This window comes from Grammomys surdaster, unplaced genomic scaffold (genome assembly GCF_004785775.1).
Source record: "Grammomys surdaster isolate TR1022 unplaced genomic scaffold, NIH_TR_1.0 1029, whole genome shotgun sequence".
Lineage (NCBI taxonomy): Eukaryota > Metazoa > Chordata > Mammalia > Rodentia > Muridae > Grammomys > Grammomys surdaster.
In genome coordinates this window covers 44,538-62,840 of record NW_021605448.1, presented here as the reverse complement: position 1 = coordinate 62,840, position 18,303 = coordinate 44,538, and the positions used below count along the sequence as shown (strand labels likewise).

General features: G+C 39.7%; 1 protein-coding gene across 1 annotated transcript in view; it reads left to right on the top strand.

Annotated features, from left to right (window-relative positions):
- Positions 1 to 18,303, top strand: part of Adgb (androglobin) — a 133,513-nt gene that overhangs the window by 104,878 nt on the left and 10,332 nt on the right. The window contains exons 31-34 of the mRNA XM_028783176.1: positions 5,264 to 5,375; positions 9,597 to 9,771; positions 12,193 to 12,367; positions 13,026 to 13,149. Coding sequence (XP_028639009.1) covers positions 5,264 to 5,375; positions 9,597 to 9,771; positions 12,193 to 12,367; positions 13,026 to 13,149 — 586 coding nt within the window. The remainder of the gene's footprint in view (positions 1 to 5,263; positions 5,376 to 9,596; positions 9,772 to 12,192; positions 12,368 to 13,025; positions 13,150 to 18,303) is intronic.

Here is an 18,303-nt window from a genome sequence, read left to right as displayed (position 1 = left end):
GTACTTAGCATTACAATACATAGCAAAAGATCAAACCTCAACAGTCCTCCTTTTTAGTCCAAGAAAAGCTTCCTTTTATCTCAGATATGAATTGAATACAATTGTAGCAGTTATGAAAAGTGTAAGGTATACATTTGTAATGTCCAATCTATTATATTTGGCAATTTAGATAAAGTATTTTATCATCTATCCTATTTTGGTGAGTTAGAACTTTGTATATAAATTACTTATTTTCTTAAAATGTTTTACCATTCTAAAAACATCTTTTTAGACCTAGAACATCTTCTGAAATCCTAAACAACTTAAGTTAAATTATGAGACTATAACTAACTTGTCTTCAACTCCATCAGAGAATTGAGAAGGAATAAATATTATTTGAGTATTCAGGGAGTATAGGGATACAGTTTCAAAAAATTATAGAAATAATAGAGATGGACTGTCACCTGGACAGTCCCCAATATTGCTTATAATGTTGGAGAATCTTTCTTCAGCCTTCTGGCCCAGAACATCTGACAGACCTTAAGTGAAGCAGGAATTATGAAGGACTAACTTACCGAGTCTTATCAAAGCTTAGCAATCCACTATTTTGTGTCTGTTTGTTCTTTGTGGACAGCATTCTGTCTGCAGATAAAGTTAGGGCATTTCTTGCCCAGTGGCTAGCTTTCCACAATAATAGCAACTCCATATGAAGGTTATTGATGCTCATTTTCTTCTTTAAAATGGACTGGGGGTGCTTCCAGAAGGAAGTCTGTCTAATAGTCAAATGATCCTTTAATAATGAAATGATTTTTTTTTGGTTTTTTTTTTTTCAAGACAGGGTTTCTCTATATAGCCCTGGCTGTCCTGGAACTCACCCTATAGACCAGGCTGGCCTCAAACTCAGAAATCCACCTGCCTCTGCCTCCCAAGTGCTGGGATTAAAGGCGTGCACCACCACTGCCCGGCTTTTTAAGAATGATCTTCTTATTTTTTTTTCTTTTTTAAATTTTTGAGACAGGGTTTCTCTGGTTAGCCCTGGCTGTCCTGGAACTCATTCTGTAGACCAGGCTGGCCTCGAACTCAGAAATCTGCCTGCCTTTATGAAATGATTTTAAACGCCATATTCTGTGGATCTCTGATGATTTTGAAGACCATCTATCTATATATAGCATATCTGAATTGTTAAACACTGCTTAGTTTTAGCTATTTACTATTTGAATAACTTTGAAAATATTTTATTGCAATTTACTGGATTAGTATCTAATATGACCATGAGTTTTACTATCTGACTATTAACTTGAATTACTTAGTTATCCTAAACAGTTGGTTAAAAGAACTGGGATTAATATTTGTATTGTTAAATGTGTTGCATAGAGACAATGCCTAGCTAAGAGTAAAAAATTAATCTTAAAATTTTATCAATATACAAAGATTGATATCAATGAAAACCTTAAACCTGTATCAATATATAAAATTCTGTATCATTGTAACAAAATGTAACCTCAATTTTGTATCAAAATATAAAGATCTCTATCAGTGTAAGATTATAAAATGCTTTTGTTTAAGAGTAGATTTAATAACCCATCCCTGTTTGTCTAAATTCTTATAATATTACTATATCTCCCCATTTTTCCTTTTTAACTCCTTTTCCTTTGCTGAAGAAAGAAGGATAGAGGAGAGGAAAGAAAAGATAGAAATCCCTGAGTCTAAGCTCTTTATTTTGTTTCTTTTCTGTCCAAGACCATAATTATTTATAAATTATACCTTAAAATGACAGCATATCTGAAATTTATAAAATAACTAAAGCTATACATTCCAATTTAAGTAATTGAGATGATTTTTTTGCTTGTTTCTTTGTTTGTATTTTTAATAATTGCTTTCTGCTGAATTAGGGTAAAGAATTTCTGTTTGGAGCCCAAAAGGAAATAGAAAAAAATAGTTAAGTCAAAATAAAGCTAGCTGGCATTATTTGTTGTCCAGTCTTTATATGTTGAGAAAGATCAGGGGTTAACTGAAGTCCTGACTGGAACAGTCTGAAAAGCTGGATGAACCTAGGTCATCAGGGCAGCCCTTTCTGAGTTGTTCTTGAAGCAAGTCTCTAGATACAGCATCAATTGAGACAGAATCAGGCAGGGAGATTGAACAGTAGGTCATTTCAGCAGCTCCAAAGGGTGGATCTTGTCAGGGCTGCCCTCTTGGTGTTTCATACTGTAGTATATAAACCTTAAAACCAATATTTAGTTCTATAAAGATATTTGTATGGAATATGCAAGCTGAACAGATCAGTTAAGGATGAATTTGTGTTTCCTGTTTGAGCCAGTAAACTACAACTGTCTTTCTTTATGAGTTAGTGTGATCATGTACTAAAGCTGCGAAGTACACCTGTATTCATGTTGTATGAAAGGATGCCATAGTGATTTTTGAGGACTCCGTAGCCAACAAGATTCATTGGCTATGTATAGCTGAAGTTCAGGCTAGAGACATTTTTATGGCCCAGCTACTTTCAGGGCTATTCCTATGTAGAGAGATCAGCAAATCATGCTACCTGACTTGTTTGGTCTTTTTGATTTCTTTTTCTGCTGCAGCCAAGATCTTTAGGGGGCCATTCTCTATAAAATTTGATCCTTATTACTTTGGAAGGAGTACAAAGCCATTTTAAATTTCCTGTTAATACAAATACAGAGCCTCTCTCCTAAAATAGCATTTCCTTGGTCCAGCAACCCAAAGTCATCAAAAATATAGATTGATTTGATTTAGCAGCCTCTTTTTAATTTAGGTTTGCTCTATTTTGTCCTCTCTCAGAGAGGGTTTGTAATTCCATTATAATCACTGAAGTTATACCCATCTTTATATTGATAATTAAAATAATTATTATTTATTGAGATAGAGTTTCTCTGTGTAGCCTAAGCTGACTTGGATTTGTTATTTACATTAGGCAGGCCTCAGACTCACAAGAAACCTATCTGTCCCTGCCTTTGTGTCCTAAACATTGAGATCAAAGGCCTGGATTTATTCATTTATCCATGTATCCTTAAAAATATTTATATCGATTTTCATTTATTTCTCCATTCTTGGAGATTAATATTTCTGTGGATAAATATACTTATATCCCCTTTCTCTTTATATAAATTAAATTAATGTCCTTTTAATATTTAACTTTATTTAAATTTCATTTTATTTACTGTATAACCCTATTCTCAAGCCATCATGTATGTGTCATGTGCTAGGCCAAGCAGTCCCAGTTTTCCCGTGGAGCCCACGTTGAAGGAAACCAGGTGCCTAAGGTAGCGTTGACATCTTAATTTATTTAACTTTTTATAATTTTTTTGATTGCCAGAGCCATGCAGCCTTGCTCTTTGCTCTCGGAGCAGCAGGACTTTGCTTCATTGCACAGCAGGGGTGTTTAGCATCTGCACCATAAAGCTGCATGCCCAAGGCAGCATAGAGCAGCATTTGGGAAGACCCAACACTTTTCTTTCATCTGCCACAATACTTCTCTTTCATCTGTCAAGTAGCCTGCAGTGAACCTTGAAATTCAGTGCAATCATAATCCAGATAAAAAACCCTCACCCTTCGAAGAAATTATCTGAAATTACTCTGAAATTTATGAGTGAATTGTAATCTGAATAAGTCATTGTTGAAAAGGAAGAGCAAAGAGAACATTCCTTTTCAAATATTAAGACATATTAAATCAGTGGTTCTCAACCTTCCTAATGCTATGACCCTTTAATATAGTAATTCTTCATGCTATGGTGACCCCAAACCATAAAATTATTTTTGTTGCAATGTCCTAACTGAAATTTGCTATTGTTATGAATAATAATACAAATATCTGATATTCAGGATATCAGGTATCGTTGACCCCTGTGAAAGGGTTATTCTTCCCCTAAAAGGAGTCATTACCCACAGGTTGAGAGCCACTGCACTAAACAATCTTTTTAGTGATAATATTAGTTAGTATGGAAGTAACTTGAGTAAAGTAAGAAAGTAGAGAATTTTAAAAGTCCCACAATCTTTAAAAATTCAAACATATATAATTTCAGTCTCTTTGAAATACCTATCTCTTTTAAAATTCAAAGTCTTTTCGAATCCACTATTTCTCAACTGTGATCTCCAAGATCCAAGGCACAGTCCCAATCAAATCCAAAGAAAACCAGACTTAAGCTGTAAATAACTCAATGGCCAATGTCTGGGCTCTCCCAATGTCTTGGCTCACTTTCCCTGGCTTTACTTCTGCAGCACACACAGCCTGTCTTCTAAGCTCAGACAGGCTCCACTCCAATGCGGTTGTGCTCTCAGTGTTCAGTATGTGGTACTGGCATCTTCAAAATGCTGGGCTATACTTCTGTAGCACAACTACAGTTCTGCCGTGGCTGGGCTGCACTTTCACCAGTAGGTTCATTTAGCATCTCCTCCTAGTGTCAGGCTTCATCTTCTTGCATGACCCCTTCAGTCCTGGACTTCACCTGCCACTGAGGCTATACCTTCAACAATGACCTCTTCTGGCCTTTCATGTGCCAAGCCCCGGCAGCTGTCCATGACCCTTTCCTGCCTTCAAAACCAGTATCACTTGGAAGACTCTACACATGACCATTCATTGTCCCAGCAAAGCAAAGGTTTTACGTGAGTGGTTCTGGTCCCTTGTTAATCACAGTTGATTCTCCAAAACTCAAAAGTGAATTGGGAAGGAAAGGGGTTATTTGACTTATGCTTGCACATCACAGTTAATCATCGAAGGAAATCAGAGCAGGAATTCATAACAGAGGTGGAGATAGGACCTGATACAGAAGCTATGGAGGTGTGCTGCTTATTGGCTTGCCCCCTCTGGTTTGCTCAACCTAGTTTTTTTTTTAAGTAGCACCCAGGGATGGTCCCACTCACAATGGAATGGGCCCTCTTCCCACATCAATCACTAATTAAGAAAATGCACTGCGGGCTTGCCTGCACCCTGATTTTATGGCACCATTTTTTTTTCAGTTGAGGTTCCCTCTACTCAAATGACTCTAGCCTGTGTCAAGCTGACAAAAGCTAGCCAGCATAAAAAGAAAAACTGAAAAGCAGAAGTGAAACTATTAGTCAAGGGAGAAAAAGAGACTTTTCTAACAGAGGCTGGAGAGCTTTCTCGTCCTCCCCAACAGTTAACACTATAAATAAAGATGAGCTCCAGGTGTGCTGCAGCTTTAACTGGGAAAATTACACTATAAGCTTGACCTAATAAGTCTCTCAGTGCATGGACTGTATAGATTCTTTTGCTTGTCCTGACTCACAGTCTTTCCTTTCACAGTGCTACAAGTACATCATACAGTGCTTGGTGTTGTTTAACAGCTGGCCTCTAAATGAAGCTCAGCTGACATTTGTTCAAGCATTAAAAGACATGGAGAAAATTGATATCAAAGGTTTGTCACCTTAAATACTTTAAAACATTTTATTTCGTGTGTATATGTATTTTCTCTGCATGTATGTATGTACTCCATGTGCATGTGTGGTGCCTGTGGAGGTCTAAAGAGAGCATTGGAGCTCCTGAAACTGGAGTTACAGCTGATTGTGGGTCTCCATGTGGGTAATGGGAACAGAACTCTGGTCCTCTGCAACAGCAGCACTGTTCTTAATATTGAGCTGTCTCTCCAGCCCCCCCGCCTTAAATATTACTCATACCACGGTTAGTCTAAATACTGAAGAGTAAGTTGATCACAAAATTCTAAAATGTTATTGCTAATAACCTATATAGTCTCTTATATTATCTGTCATATTGTGGTTCAATATTTTACTTCATAATTTATAAAAAATAATATTTCATCATTAAGGCTTTGTATAAATATGCTTCATGAATTTAGCAAAATCCATGCACCAGTTATAGTTGTAACCTTTCAAGAAATATAGATGACTTTTATGATTATAAAATTTTATTTCTCATAGTTCTTAGGGAAGAATAACAATCAGTTAGACCCTGAAAGTACACATTTAATCCCAGCACTCAGGAGTAGAGGCAGGTGGATCTCTGTGAGTTCAAGGCCATTGTGATCTCCAAATGTATAGCGATCCATGGTTGCATAGTGAGGCATTGTCTCAAAAATATGTCATGCTGGACTGAAGAGAAGGCTCAGAAGCTAAGAGCACTGACTACTCAACACAAAAACACACCTACTTCAGCTTTTGAATATGGAAGTCAGAGAGTAGCCCATGGGAGCTCCTTCTCTTTCACTTTATGATTTAATGTTTTCCAAACTTTACATCCTTATAGCTCAGAATTAAAACAAAAAGAAGTGAACAAACATACCAAGATTAAAAAACAAAACCAACCAAACAAAAAACCCTAAGTCTAATATATAGATACATATCTGATCTGGAATCTTTCTCCCTCCCCTCTCATCCCTCCCCCTCCCCTTCCCTTCCTTTCTGTCCCATTCCCTTCTTTTCCCTCCCCCCTTCCCTTTCCTTGACTTCCCTCTCCTCCCTCCTCCCTTCCCTCCCTCCCTCCCTCCCTTTCTCCCTCCCTGTCCCCCCCCTCTGTCTCTCTCCCTCCCTCCCTCCCTCCCTCCCTCCCTCCCTCTCTCCCTCTCTCCCTCCCTTCCTTCCTTCTTTCACTTATTTACTTATTTACTTTATATCTAGATAGCAGCCCCCTTCCCTCCTTTCCTCCCAGTCCCACCCTCACATCTTCCTCTCCCAGTTCTCCCTCCCATTCTCTGAAAACGGAGGCTCCCCTCCCCAGCGCCATGGGTACCTACCTGCGTGGCACATCAAATCGCAGCAAAACTAGGCTCCTTCTCTCCCATGGAGGCCAGATAAGGCAGCAGGGGATGCAAAAGCAAGCAACAAAACTACAGTCAGCCCCTGCTCTACTTATTAGGGGACCCACATGGAGACCATAGTATCCATCTGCTCCGTACGTGTAGGGGGCCTAGGTCCAGCCCATGCAAGCTCTTCAGTTGTTCATTCAGGAACCGTGACTTCATGCTATTGTAAGACAATAGTGCCACCTTCTGTTCATTTCAGTACTCACAGTTCACTAAAACAGCTGGCCTAGTCACTGAAGAAAAGAAGAAACAGGAGGATCTTGAGCTGGGAGTTCTCAATGGCATATGCCTTCAGATTTGCAATGCTGTCATTCTAAACTTTTTTTCAAAATGCTGCCTCCTCATGTTGATAATCAAGGTTTTTGAAGTCCTAAGTTTTCTATTAAAACATATAATTTTTATCTTTATCAAAAATGCTTGCTTTAGGGGCTCAGATGGCAAAGTGCTTGCTGGGATTATTATTATTGTTTTAATTAAAAAGAGAGCTACACAATGAATCTTTGTGAATACAAGTCAAAAAGTCTTTGACAAAACAAAAGATTACATTCATTATATATTAATATACTATTTAATATAATTATAATTTTCATTTACATAATAAAATTGTTTTTTGGTTTTCACTTTCAAGAAAATGGGTCTCTTATCAAACATCTACTTTGCCCTAAACAGGTTTAGAAATTTCGAGAATGTTCAAACACCCACCAGATTTCAGTTTCTGGGGATACAGATCAAAACACTAGCTTAATCATAAAAAACAGATTCTATCTCTGCATTTCTATCTCTGTGGAGGTTTCTTCATCTACTGAAGGTTCCCCTCCACTGTGCACTGGGTAGAGTAAAAACTGAAAGGGACTCACAGAGAAGGCTTCTTAAACTCTTACTATCAGCAGGTACTCTCACTTGCACTTCTTTCCCAAAGTGATATGCAGGTTCATTCCTCTAGGGCTTTCTAATTACACACACATACACACGAGTCATGATTTCCATAACTTTTGAATCAGTAGGATGTTTTCCATTCCACAGCTTATTCTGATACGTGTTTACCAATGAATGTAGATTTCTTGCAACCTCGAACAGTAAAGTAAGCAACCCAATAATGACTATATCCACTGAATTAGTTAGGCTTAAAGCACACACCATGAATACAGACAAATTTTACTACTTATCAGCACCAAGAGGAAAGGATTATAAGAGCAAAGGTCTTTGTATATTTATGACATTAAGTTGGTATTAATTCAAGCTTATTATAAAGAAACATTTTAATTACAAGCTTACTCAGAGACACCAAAAAGAAAATGAAGATGCACAGAAAAACAAAAGTCTGAGACAATTAAAATGCTGCATCAATGACAATGGTTTTGAAGCAAGAGAAGGTAGTAACAGAAGATTAGAGGAACAAAAATCATTTGAAATATATAGTTAAATAAATATCAAAATACCCAACATAAATTCTTCTTTTTGGACAACTATGTTTAATGAAAATTAAATGTGCTTTACAACAATAAATGATTATACCTGTATATATTCATAAGAGAGACATACTTTAATTTCAAAGACATAAACAGTTTTATGACAAAAGGAAGGAACACACAGTACAAATAGTCACCCAGAATAGTCAGGCTATATCTGTACTGTAGCCTGGAATGGTCATATTCTTGTCAAAAATAGATTTTAAAATCCCAAACAAGTGCATGAATTATTTTGTAATGCTGAAGTGACCACATATCCATAAAACAAAACCATTATAAACATCTGAATCCTACAGCAGAGTTTAAAGTGCATGAAAGAAATGCTAGTATTGAAAGAAGAGATAGCTAATTCGACAGCTAGTTGGAAATTTCATTACTACACTTTAAGCAGTGGGAGGAAACTTAAACAGAATTCACGATTATAAAATGCTTGGATAACATGGGAAACAACCTGCCCTAAGAGAAGAATGTTCCACTCTAAACTTCCAGAACACACAAACTTCTCAAAACCTGTAGAGCATCAGGAGGACGGTAGCTGATGAGACAACACCTGGAATCTAAACAACTGGGCGGGGACAGAAACTGGGAAGCTATGCTTTCGGATCACAGTGGAAGAAAACTAGAAATTAGTAAGAAATAGATGTGGAGATTTCATAGGTGTGTATAAAGGAACCTGGTCTTAACATAATTGTCTACATTTTAAAAGAAATCCCTGAAAAATGGAGCTAGAGAGATGGCTCAGTGGCTAAAGAGCACTTAACTGCCCTTGCAGAGAGCAAGGGCTCAGTTCCCAACACCAATGCGGTGGATCACAGCTCCAGCTTCATGGGAATCTTATGGGATCTGAAGGCACCTATATGCACAAGTGCAGCAGACACACACACACACACACACACACACACACACACACAGAGTGATTTTTTAAAAAAGCAAACTAGAAAGCCAGAGAAAGAGAAGAAAATCAATCCCAAATCAAATGAAAGGAAATAGTAAAGGTTAGAGCAGAGATGAATGAGTTGTGTAGCACAGATAACAATCAAGTTAGCTATGCTGTGAAGTAGATAAAAGATGCCCACAAGGCAAACATGGTGGCTAATGATCTGATGGTTGCATTATCTTAATATGCTAAAGCCCACTGCTTTATATATACCAGTATTGAGTTTATGCTATATTAACTATATCTCAATTTTTTGAAAAAATTTTTTTTGACCAGTTCTTATATTTGTTTACAAAGAAAGGAATCCAACCCCTTTAGATGAAGCATCTACTTAGGGTGCTTGCCCATTCCTTACAGGAAAAGGTCTTGTTATCATGTCAGGTCTCACTGGTTTCCATTTTCATGTCTCTTTAGCTCATGTGGAGAAACATGAAGAACCAGTTCCCATGGGAAGCCCAGATTCGCACACTGTCAGTGAAGGGCAGAAATCCATAGGAATGCCCAAAACAACACGGAAAGGCAAGGAGAAGTCTTCTGAGAAAGAAAAGTCAGCCAAGGAAAAGCAAGCTCCCCGATTCGAACCTCAGGTGGGTGCAGACACGATACCCTGCTTACTCAACAGAGCCAGGTGAGTGGCCCTTGCCAAATGGACTGTGAGGAGAAGTTAGCAATAGGAAGCAATGAGGACTGCAGGAGTGAGGAGTCTTGTCACTTGCATTGAAAGATCCCTCGTGCCCATGGGAGTATCATGAAGTGTAAGCAAGTTTGACTGTATCCTGAGAGCCATCCCTTAGCGCCTTAACACGTCTCTGTCTCTATCAATCAAAACTCCACACTGGGAATGTTTCTGGCCAACTCACGAAGAGAATCACATAGGAAGCAAGGGCTTCTGGGTAATAAGGAAACCAAATTTTAAGTACAAACTTTATTCAGCGGCTACAACCTTCTCCTCTTCCCTTATTACATTGTTTAAGATGGACATAACCTTGTTATTACATAATGTATTATTCTGCATCCACGCCAGTTTGAACATTTAATTCGCCTAGTGGTTCCCCGAAGATCCCACTTCCAGAACCTTATGGCTCAAAGCTAGTTAACCAAGAAAACCTCCTCTTTTCCAAGTTCCTTTTGGTCTTGATATTTAATAAATCAACAGAAAAACATACAAACCGGTTTATTAAATGGAAACTTGGGAGAGAAATGGCAGGAAAATTACTTGGAGAATAAGGATCTCTCTCCCTCTTTAATTGTCCAGGAGTGATCCTCTCCTATCTAAAAGTCAAAACCCATTTCTGATGCCTCCTGTCCTTGCAAGTGGTTCTATAAACCTTAAAGTACCACTCACTTCCAGAATGAATCTGGAGGAACAAGTACATTCAGAGCTAGAAATGATTAATTATATTATTCAGTTTTGTGAAGTATACCTTAAGTATAATTTAGACTTAAAATATTTTAAACATTGTGTGTGTGTGTGTATGTGTGTGTGTGTGTGTGTGTGTGTGCATGCACACACGCACAATGTGAATATACTCTTGGGTATAGTTTCAGGTCTGAGGACAAAGTGTGGGAGGCCATTCTCTCCTTATACCATATATGTCCTGGGAATAGAACTCAGAGCAGCAGGTTTGTCTGCAAGCACCCTTACCTACCTCACTGGCTAGCTTTTAGTTTTAAGCTGATATAGCCCAGAGTCACTTAGGAAGTCAATTGAAGATGTGCAGATTGGCTTATGGCCATGACTGTAAGAAATCTTCTTTGATGATTGATGGAGGGTCTACTCCACTGCAGGCAGCACACTCCCTATGCAGGTAAGTCTGGGATAACTAAGAAAGTTAGCTGAACATGAGCCAGTGACTTAGCCATACGCAGCCTTCTTCTATGTTGTTTGCTTCAGTTCATGCTTGAGCTTCTGTTCTGGCTTTCTTCCAGTGATGGACCTCAAAGTATAAGCTGAAATAAACCCTTTCTTTTCCAAACTGCTTTGGGTCATTACATTGATGTATTACATCAACTGAAAAAATAAGCTACAACACTCATGGGCCCAAGGCCCATAGACTTTATTGTGTATAATCTTGGGCCAAGATTGCATAAAGTGATGGGCACAAACAGTTTTTCTTTTTCTCATGTGCATGTGATATGCATGAATATATGTCTGTATGTGTACATGTGTGCAGGTACATATGTGTGCTTGTGCTTATAGAAGCCCAAGATTGATGCTGGGAGTCTTCCTCAATCACTTCCCACTTCATTCATTGAGGTAAGGTCCCTCAGCTGAATCCAGAACTCATTCTTGTGGTCTTTCTAGGCAGCCAGCTTGCTCTGGGGAGGGGGGATCTCATTTTTGTCTGCTGAGTGCTCGCATTCCAAGAGGGCTGCTGTGCAGTCAGCATTGGACCTCTGGGATCCTGAGCTCTGCTCCTCCCACTTTCAAAGCAAGCATGCTTTATCTACTGATCCATACCCCCAGCTCCTCAGGCACAACTCATCACTGCACAATTCATTGACTTCCAACAAATGTACCCACTGTGTAGCACAAGGTAAAGACTTTGCCCAGGAACCCACTGCTGCTCATTTTGCCATCCCTGCACCAAAGCTCCAGGTTACCAACCTGTCATCTCACCACCTTCAGCGGTCACTGAGTTCATACAAATGCCTCCCACAGTTGACTTAGTTTGTGTTGAACTTCCTTGTTTTACTAAAATATGTGCCTGCAGGGTTCTCCCATAGACAGATGTTTATTTTGAATTCAGTGCTCAGCACTCAACATAGGAACATGCTGTAAATTGTATGTTCACTGCCTGGTACACTTTTATGCCGTTCACTTCCCTGTAATTGCTTCTGTGAAAAAAGAATATAATGAGCATTCTTACAGGAGTCTTATGCAAATTATGGTTCTTTGCCTGTATGGTAAGTAGCCAACAGTGAAATCTCAGTTTAGGGCATGAATCTTTTCTAGAGGAGGAAAGTATTCACTATTATAAACTTTTTCCCCCTAGCAAATGCAAATGCCCACTGCTATTCACTCTCAGCAAGAAGATCCAAACAAACCCTACTGGATCTTGCGGCTGGTCTCTGAACACACCGACTCAGATTATGTTGACGTGAAAAAGGACACAGAACGGGCAGATGAAATACGTGCCATGAAGCAAGCTTGGGAGACTACTGAACCCGGCAGGGCCATCAAGGTCGTCTGCCTGAAAGGCGGTTCTTTCTGTCTTCATTGTTAGATGTAGTTTTGGAGCTGAGTCCTATGGGTGAAGGTGTGGGATTGGAATTGTGACCTGAGTTACCGCTCACATGTCCAAACTACAACACCGCTCTTTCTACACAGCCGTGAGGGCTGGATTCACATGGATCCTGAAAAGCCTCAAGTAGGAGAGCATGCAAGCATTTGATGCCTGCTTTCCCCCTACAAACAGTTTTAGAATCAAAAGTATGTGCTTCCCCCTTGTGAAATTTAAATATGTCTCTCCATATTGCAGAGACTCTCAACCTTCCTAACCCTGCGGCCCTTTAATACAGTTCTTCACGTTGTGGTGACTCCCCAACTATAAGATCATTTTTGTTGCTACTGTTATGAATCATAACGTAAATTTATTTGGAGAGAGGGTGGCCTTGGGACCCTCGACCCACAGGGTGAGAACCACTGCCTGGAGGGCTTAGACCTTTAGTCTTAGTTAACGAAGGGAGAGTTGGCTTGGTCTAAACTACCCTTCTTTGTGTTTTCTTTTTTCAATTTTGGTTTTGGAAGCCCACATTTCTCTCTTCTTCCAAGTACCTTGCTTTTGCCTACACTGCTTGCTGCTTTTCAAAGACCTCACGAGGCTGACATCTGTCTTCCAGGCTGCTCAGGCCCGTTTGAAGTACCTGACCCAATTCATTAAGAAGCCAGCTGATTCCTCCACCTCTGCAACCAGCCCTGACACGTTGTCTGTGACTCAGAGCCAAACTAAATCCTCAGAAGAAGGTTAGTGGAAGGCACAAGCTGCTCAGGAATTTTGGTGGGGCTTCCTTAGCCACAAGGAATGGTTTCTGAGTTTCTAGTCCTTAGGATTCTGAAAGACCATGAGGCTTCAGACGAGGACACAAAGAGCCCTCTACTAGTCAAACCTCTTGTACTTATTTTCATGTGCCCATTCTCCACACATCGGCAGAAATGGTTCTCCTTACATAAGAAAACTTGATGAATATGGTATGGTGCCACACAACTATAACCCTACAATTTGGAACATTGAGGCAGGAGGATTACGAGTTCATGTCCATTCTTAGCTATATAGAGAATTAAAGGTCAGCCTGGGCTACAGGAGACCCTGCGCTTGAAAGAAAAAGATAAGAAGGTGAAACCAGACATATTGTGAGGTTGTTATTTGTGGTGAGGGTAGCTATGGGGAATTGGAGGCAGGCCTGTTACTTAATAATATGGAAACTTCTTTAAGACTAAGATTAAGAGAATAAGATTAAGAATAATAAACATAACTACTGTCTTAGTTAGGGTTTTACTGATGTGTACAGATACCATGACTAAAGCAACACTTTTAAGGACAACAGTTAATTGGGGCTGGCTTAGAAGTTCAGAGGTTAAGTCAATTGTCATCAAGGTGGGAGGATGACAGCCTCCAGGCAAGCATGGCGCAGGAGGAGCTGAGAGTTCTACATCATCATCTGAAGACTTTTAGGAGAAGACTGGTTCCCATGTGATTAGGTAGAGGATCTCATTGCCCAGCCCACAGTGGCACACTTCCTCCAACAAGGCCACACTTACTAATAGTAACACTCCCTGGACCAAGCATATATAAACCACAATATTTCACTTCCTGGCTCCCCTAGGCTTGTTCAAACACATGCATCTATGGGGGTCCATACCCAGCTGTTGCATAATAAAAAATACATTGAATCCATCTTCCAAAGACCCATAGTCTATAGCAGTCTCAATAGTGTTAAAAGTCCAAAGTTCAAAGTCTCTTCCAAGATAAATTCAATCACTTAACTATAATCCCCAAAACAATACAGAAAACCAGCTGGGTTAACTCTAAACTCTGCATCTTCATGTCTGATGTCAAAGCGGTCTTTAGATCTTTACACTTTTTTCATCTTTGCTGACTGCAGCAAAATTCTTTATCCTGGGCTTATTCCACTCCCTGTTAGCAGCTTTCCTCTGCAGGTATACCATAGCTTTGACATCTCAAATCTTAGGGTCTCTAAGTCAACTTCAATGCTACAGCTTCTTGTTCCAATGTCTGGGATCCACATATGATCTGGGCTCCTCCAAAGGGTCTGAGTTCTCCAGCTCTACAATCTGTAGCACTCGAGGCTCTGGTTGACTCCACTCTACTGCTGCTGCTGTTCTTAGTGATCATCCCACAGTACTAAAATTTCCAGTACACTGGGGTCTTCTGATGTAACTAGCCTTCACCAATAGTCTCTCATCGGCTCCCTGCATGGTGCCAAGCCTCAGCTTCTTTGTATGATCCCTTCAGTCTTGGGCCAGATCTTCTGCTAAGGCTGCACCTTCACCTATGGCTTTTCCTGGCCTCTCACAGTGCCAAGCCTCAGCTGCTCTTCATGACCCCATTTATACCTTCGAAACAGTACCACATGGGTGATGCTTATACATTACCAAGGCCAGATCCAGCATGAGGTACAACCTTGGTTATCTATAGAACACAGTTTCTTTGTGCTGTCAGAAAACTTTTCCCAGATTTCACCTCAATGATGCTTCATTATCACTAATAATTTCTTAGCTCCAGCTAACCAGCATCAATTTTCCCAGTAGTCCCTTCTATTTTTGACTCTAAAGCCAGAACCAGAAGGCTGAAACTGCCAAGTTCTGCTGCTTGTAGGAGCTGGAACATGGGCCCCCTTGTTCTATTACATCATCACCAGCTTTCTGTTTTCCAACTCCTTCACTGCCTAAGCTTGGTTGTCCTGGAACTTGTTCTGTAGATGGATCTTGAACTCAAAAATTGTTATGGCTCTGTCTCCTGAATGTTGGGATCAAAGTTATGTACTACCAAGCTTGGACTTAGGCTTTTCTCTACTTCATAATTGCTCCATACTATGGCCTTGAACTCAGAGCTTGCCTCTGTTTCCTGGGATTAAAGGTGTGTACAACCGTACTTAGACCTCAGTTTAGCTGGGTGAGATCTTGTCCCAAAGTCACCATTCACTTGATCTATTTATCTCCTTGAACATAGAATATAGCTCCATTTCGCTTCCTGGTGCCTCTTTACTACTTGAACCATACATTTTATATTTTTCCTTTCTCAGCTTGCTCCTTTTTTATTTAAACAATGTTCATGAGACTAAACCAGAGAGCAAAGTCTCTGCTGGGCTTTTTTGAGACTTCCTTTGCCAATGTAACTAATACAAATCTTTTACCCCAGCCTTCTCAGACAAGGACAAAAAGCAGCCACATTCTTCACCAAAATCCCACAAAACAGTCTCTAGACCACATACTGAATTTCTTCTCCACTAGAACCTCTTGGGCCAGGTCTGCTCAATTCAAATCATTCTCAGCCGTAGTCTTCCATATTCCTAATAGGATAGCCCATTAAGTCCCACTTAAACCATTCCACTGCTTTCTATATCCAAAGTCCACTAATCCACATTCTCCCAAACGAAACAATAGTCAGGCTCATCACAGCAATACCTCAGTTCATGGTACCAACTTTTGTCTTAGTTAGGGTTTTATTGCTCTGAATAAACATCATAACCAAGGCAACTCTTATAAGGACACCATTTAATTGGGGCTAGTTTAAAGGTTCAGAGGTCTAGTCTATTATCATTAAGGTGGGAGCATGGCAGCATCCAGGCAGGCTTGGTGCATGAGGAGCTGAGAATTCTACATCTTCATTTGAAGACTTCTAGGAGAAGACTGGCTCCCATGTGGTAAGGAGGAGGGTCTCATTGCCCATCCCACAGTGGCCCACTTCCTCCAGCAAGGCCACACCCTACTCTAACAAGGCTATACTTCCTAATAGTGACCCTCCCTGGGCAGAAAAATTCAAACAACACAACTACTTATATGGAATTACTGTCATTGCTCGTCAACTTGCATTACTTAAATTATAGTTAAATTCTAGTATTCAAAGGTGATTGCTTCCAAGACCTACAGTGTATACCAAAATGCACAGGGGTTCAATACCCTTCAAGGAAATGGTGGTGTGTTTTTATTCGCCTGCATACTTTTATTTGTCCTTATATATCTTACAATCATAATTCAACCTTTCTAAGTAGTTGTTACACTGTATCATTTAGAGGCTATAAAGGCAAACACGGATACATGTTCAGTACAAAGAAAACTAACATAGAACTAACTATGTAGTAAATAACCACATAAAATTTTAAACAATATATTTTAAATTATTTAGTGTTTGTTGTACTATGTGTATGTGCATGCTGTTTAGAGGGTTGCCACACTACACATACAGAGGACAGACAATTCTGTGGAGTCAGTTTTCCCCTTTACACAGATTCCAGGAGCTGAACTCAGGTCACTAGGCTTACACAGTAAGCATTACTTTATCTCCCTGGGCGTCTTGTCATTCTTTAACTATATATGTTTAAAATGTCATATTAATTAATTAATTTTATGTTAAGTGTATATGTGGGTTTTCTTGCATGTATGTCTATGTACCACATGTGTGTCTGGTGTCCAAGGAGGACAGAAGACAGCAGCAAATCTCCTAAGACTATACTTATAGACAGTTGCCTTATGTGTGCTGGGAATCAAACTTGGCTTCTCTAGAAGAGCATCCAGTGCTCTTAAACACTGAGCCATCTCTCCAGCTCTGCCTTAACAAATTCTTGATCAATGGTTAGTTGACTGAATCCATGGATGTAGAATCGAGAGATACAGAAGACAAAGTATATTCTATTTTACACTTATATAGCAACTCATTGATGTATATTCTGATTTCCAAGGTGGAGAGAGTCTCAGTAATAGTTCTAAGTTTGTGAGAAACAAGAGATCCAAAAAGCATGCAAACCTGGTCCTCCTTTGATCCACTGTCTTGTCGCATGATAGTCAGACCTAACAATGTCCAGGTACCACTGGAGGCAGAAGCAGTTCACATCCCAAATCTTTTGATCCATTCAAATTAGAATATGGTGAAAAATAGATAACCTACAATGAGTGAATAAATAGGAGAATAACGCATGGCTAATTCCCAAAATGAGGTTGGTTTGTATGATTATTTTCATGGCCAAAGAGTCACTATTAGAATTGCTGGTAAGGAAAATTCTCCCAGCTTTAGGATCTTCACAAGTAAGAATGCTTTTCAGTTGATTTTAGGACAATTTCAATAAGTATCAAGACTCACTAGTCCGTTCCCAAAGAGAAATGCCTTGCCTATATATAGTGGTCCCAACACTTAAAGACCTCCCTGTCAAAAATTAAGGTCTCTGACTGAATGTGGTTTTCTTAACCTGAAGAGGCTTCCAAGCACACCTCACACATGTGCCTACAGTAGCTATATCACACTTTGGCATCCCAGACGGTGCATGGTGCTTACACCCTGGTAACACACCGGAAAGCTTTGGAATCATGTCCTCCAAATCTGGGCTCCTACAAACAAGCCCTGTTTGATTTGTTTGCATGGACTTAGCAGAGTGCAAGTTATCTTTTTTTCGGGAGCATATACATTGTGCTATAGGAGAACTAGGTACTGTGAAAGATGCAGACATCAAAGACATCAAAGACATCAAAGACATCAAAGAACTGCCACCAGCCCCAACAGGAAGTGTACTGTGGAAGAAGTGTCAACTGACCAAGACCCTCAGCTCTCTGACGAAATCCACAAGTAGTGAGAATGCAGTGAAGGAAGAGCTGCCACGGAAGGAGTTTGGTGAGTTCTTATCCTGCTGGTGAGGTAACACATACACCTGTCTGAGAAAGAACACTATGTCACAGACTATATAACTCCTGCTGAGTCCTGCTGAGTCCTGATCCTGTTGGTAAGGTAATCCATACACCTGGCTTTGAAAGAACGCTATGTCATAGATTATAACCCCTGATGAGTCCTGATCCTGTTGGTAAGGTAACACCTACATCTGTCCTTGAAAGAACACTATGTCACAGATTATAATGAATACATGTGAAATTAGGGCTCCCCAAAATAGC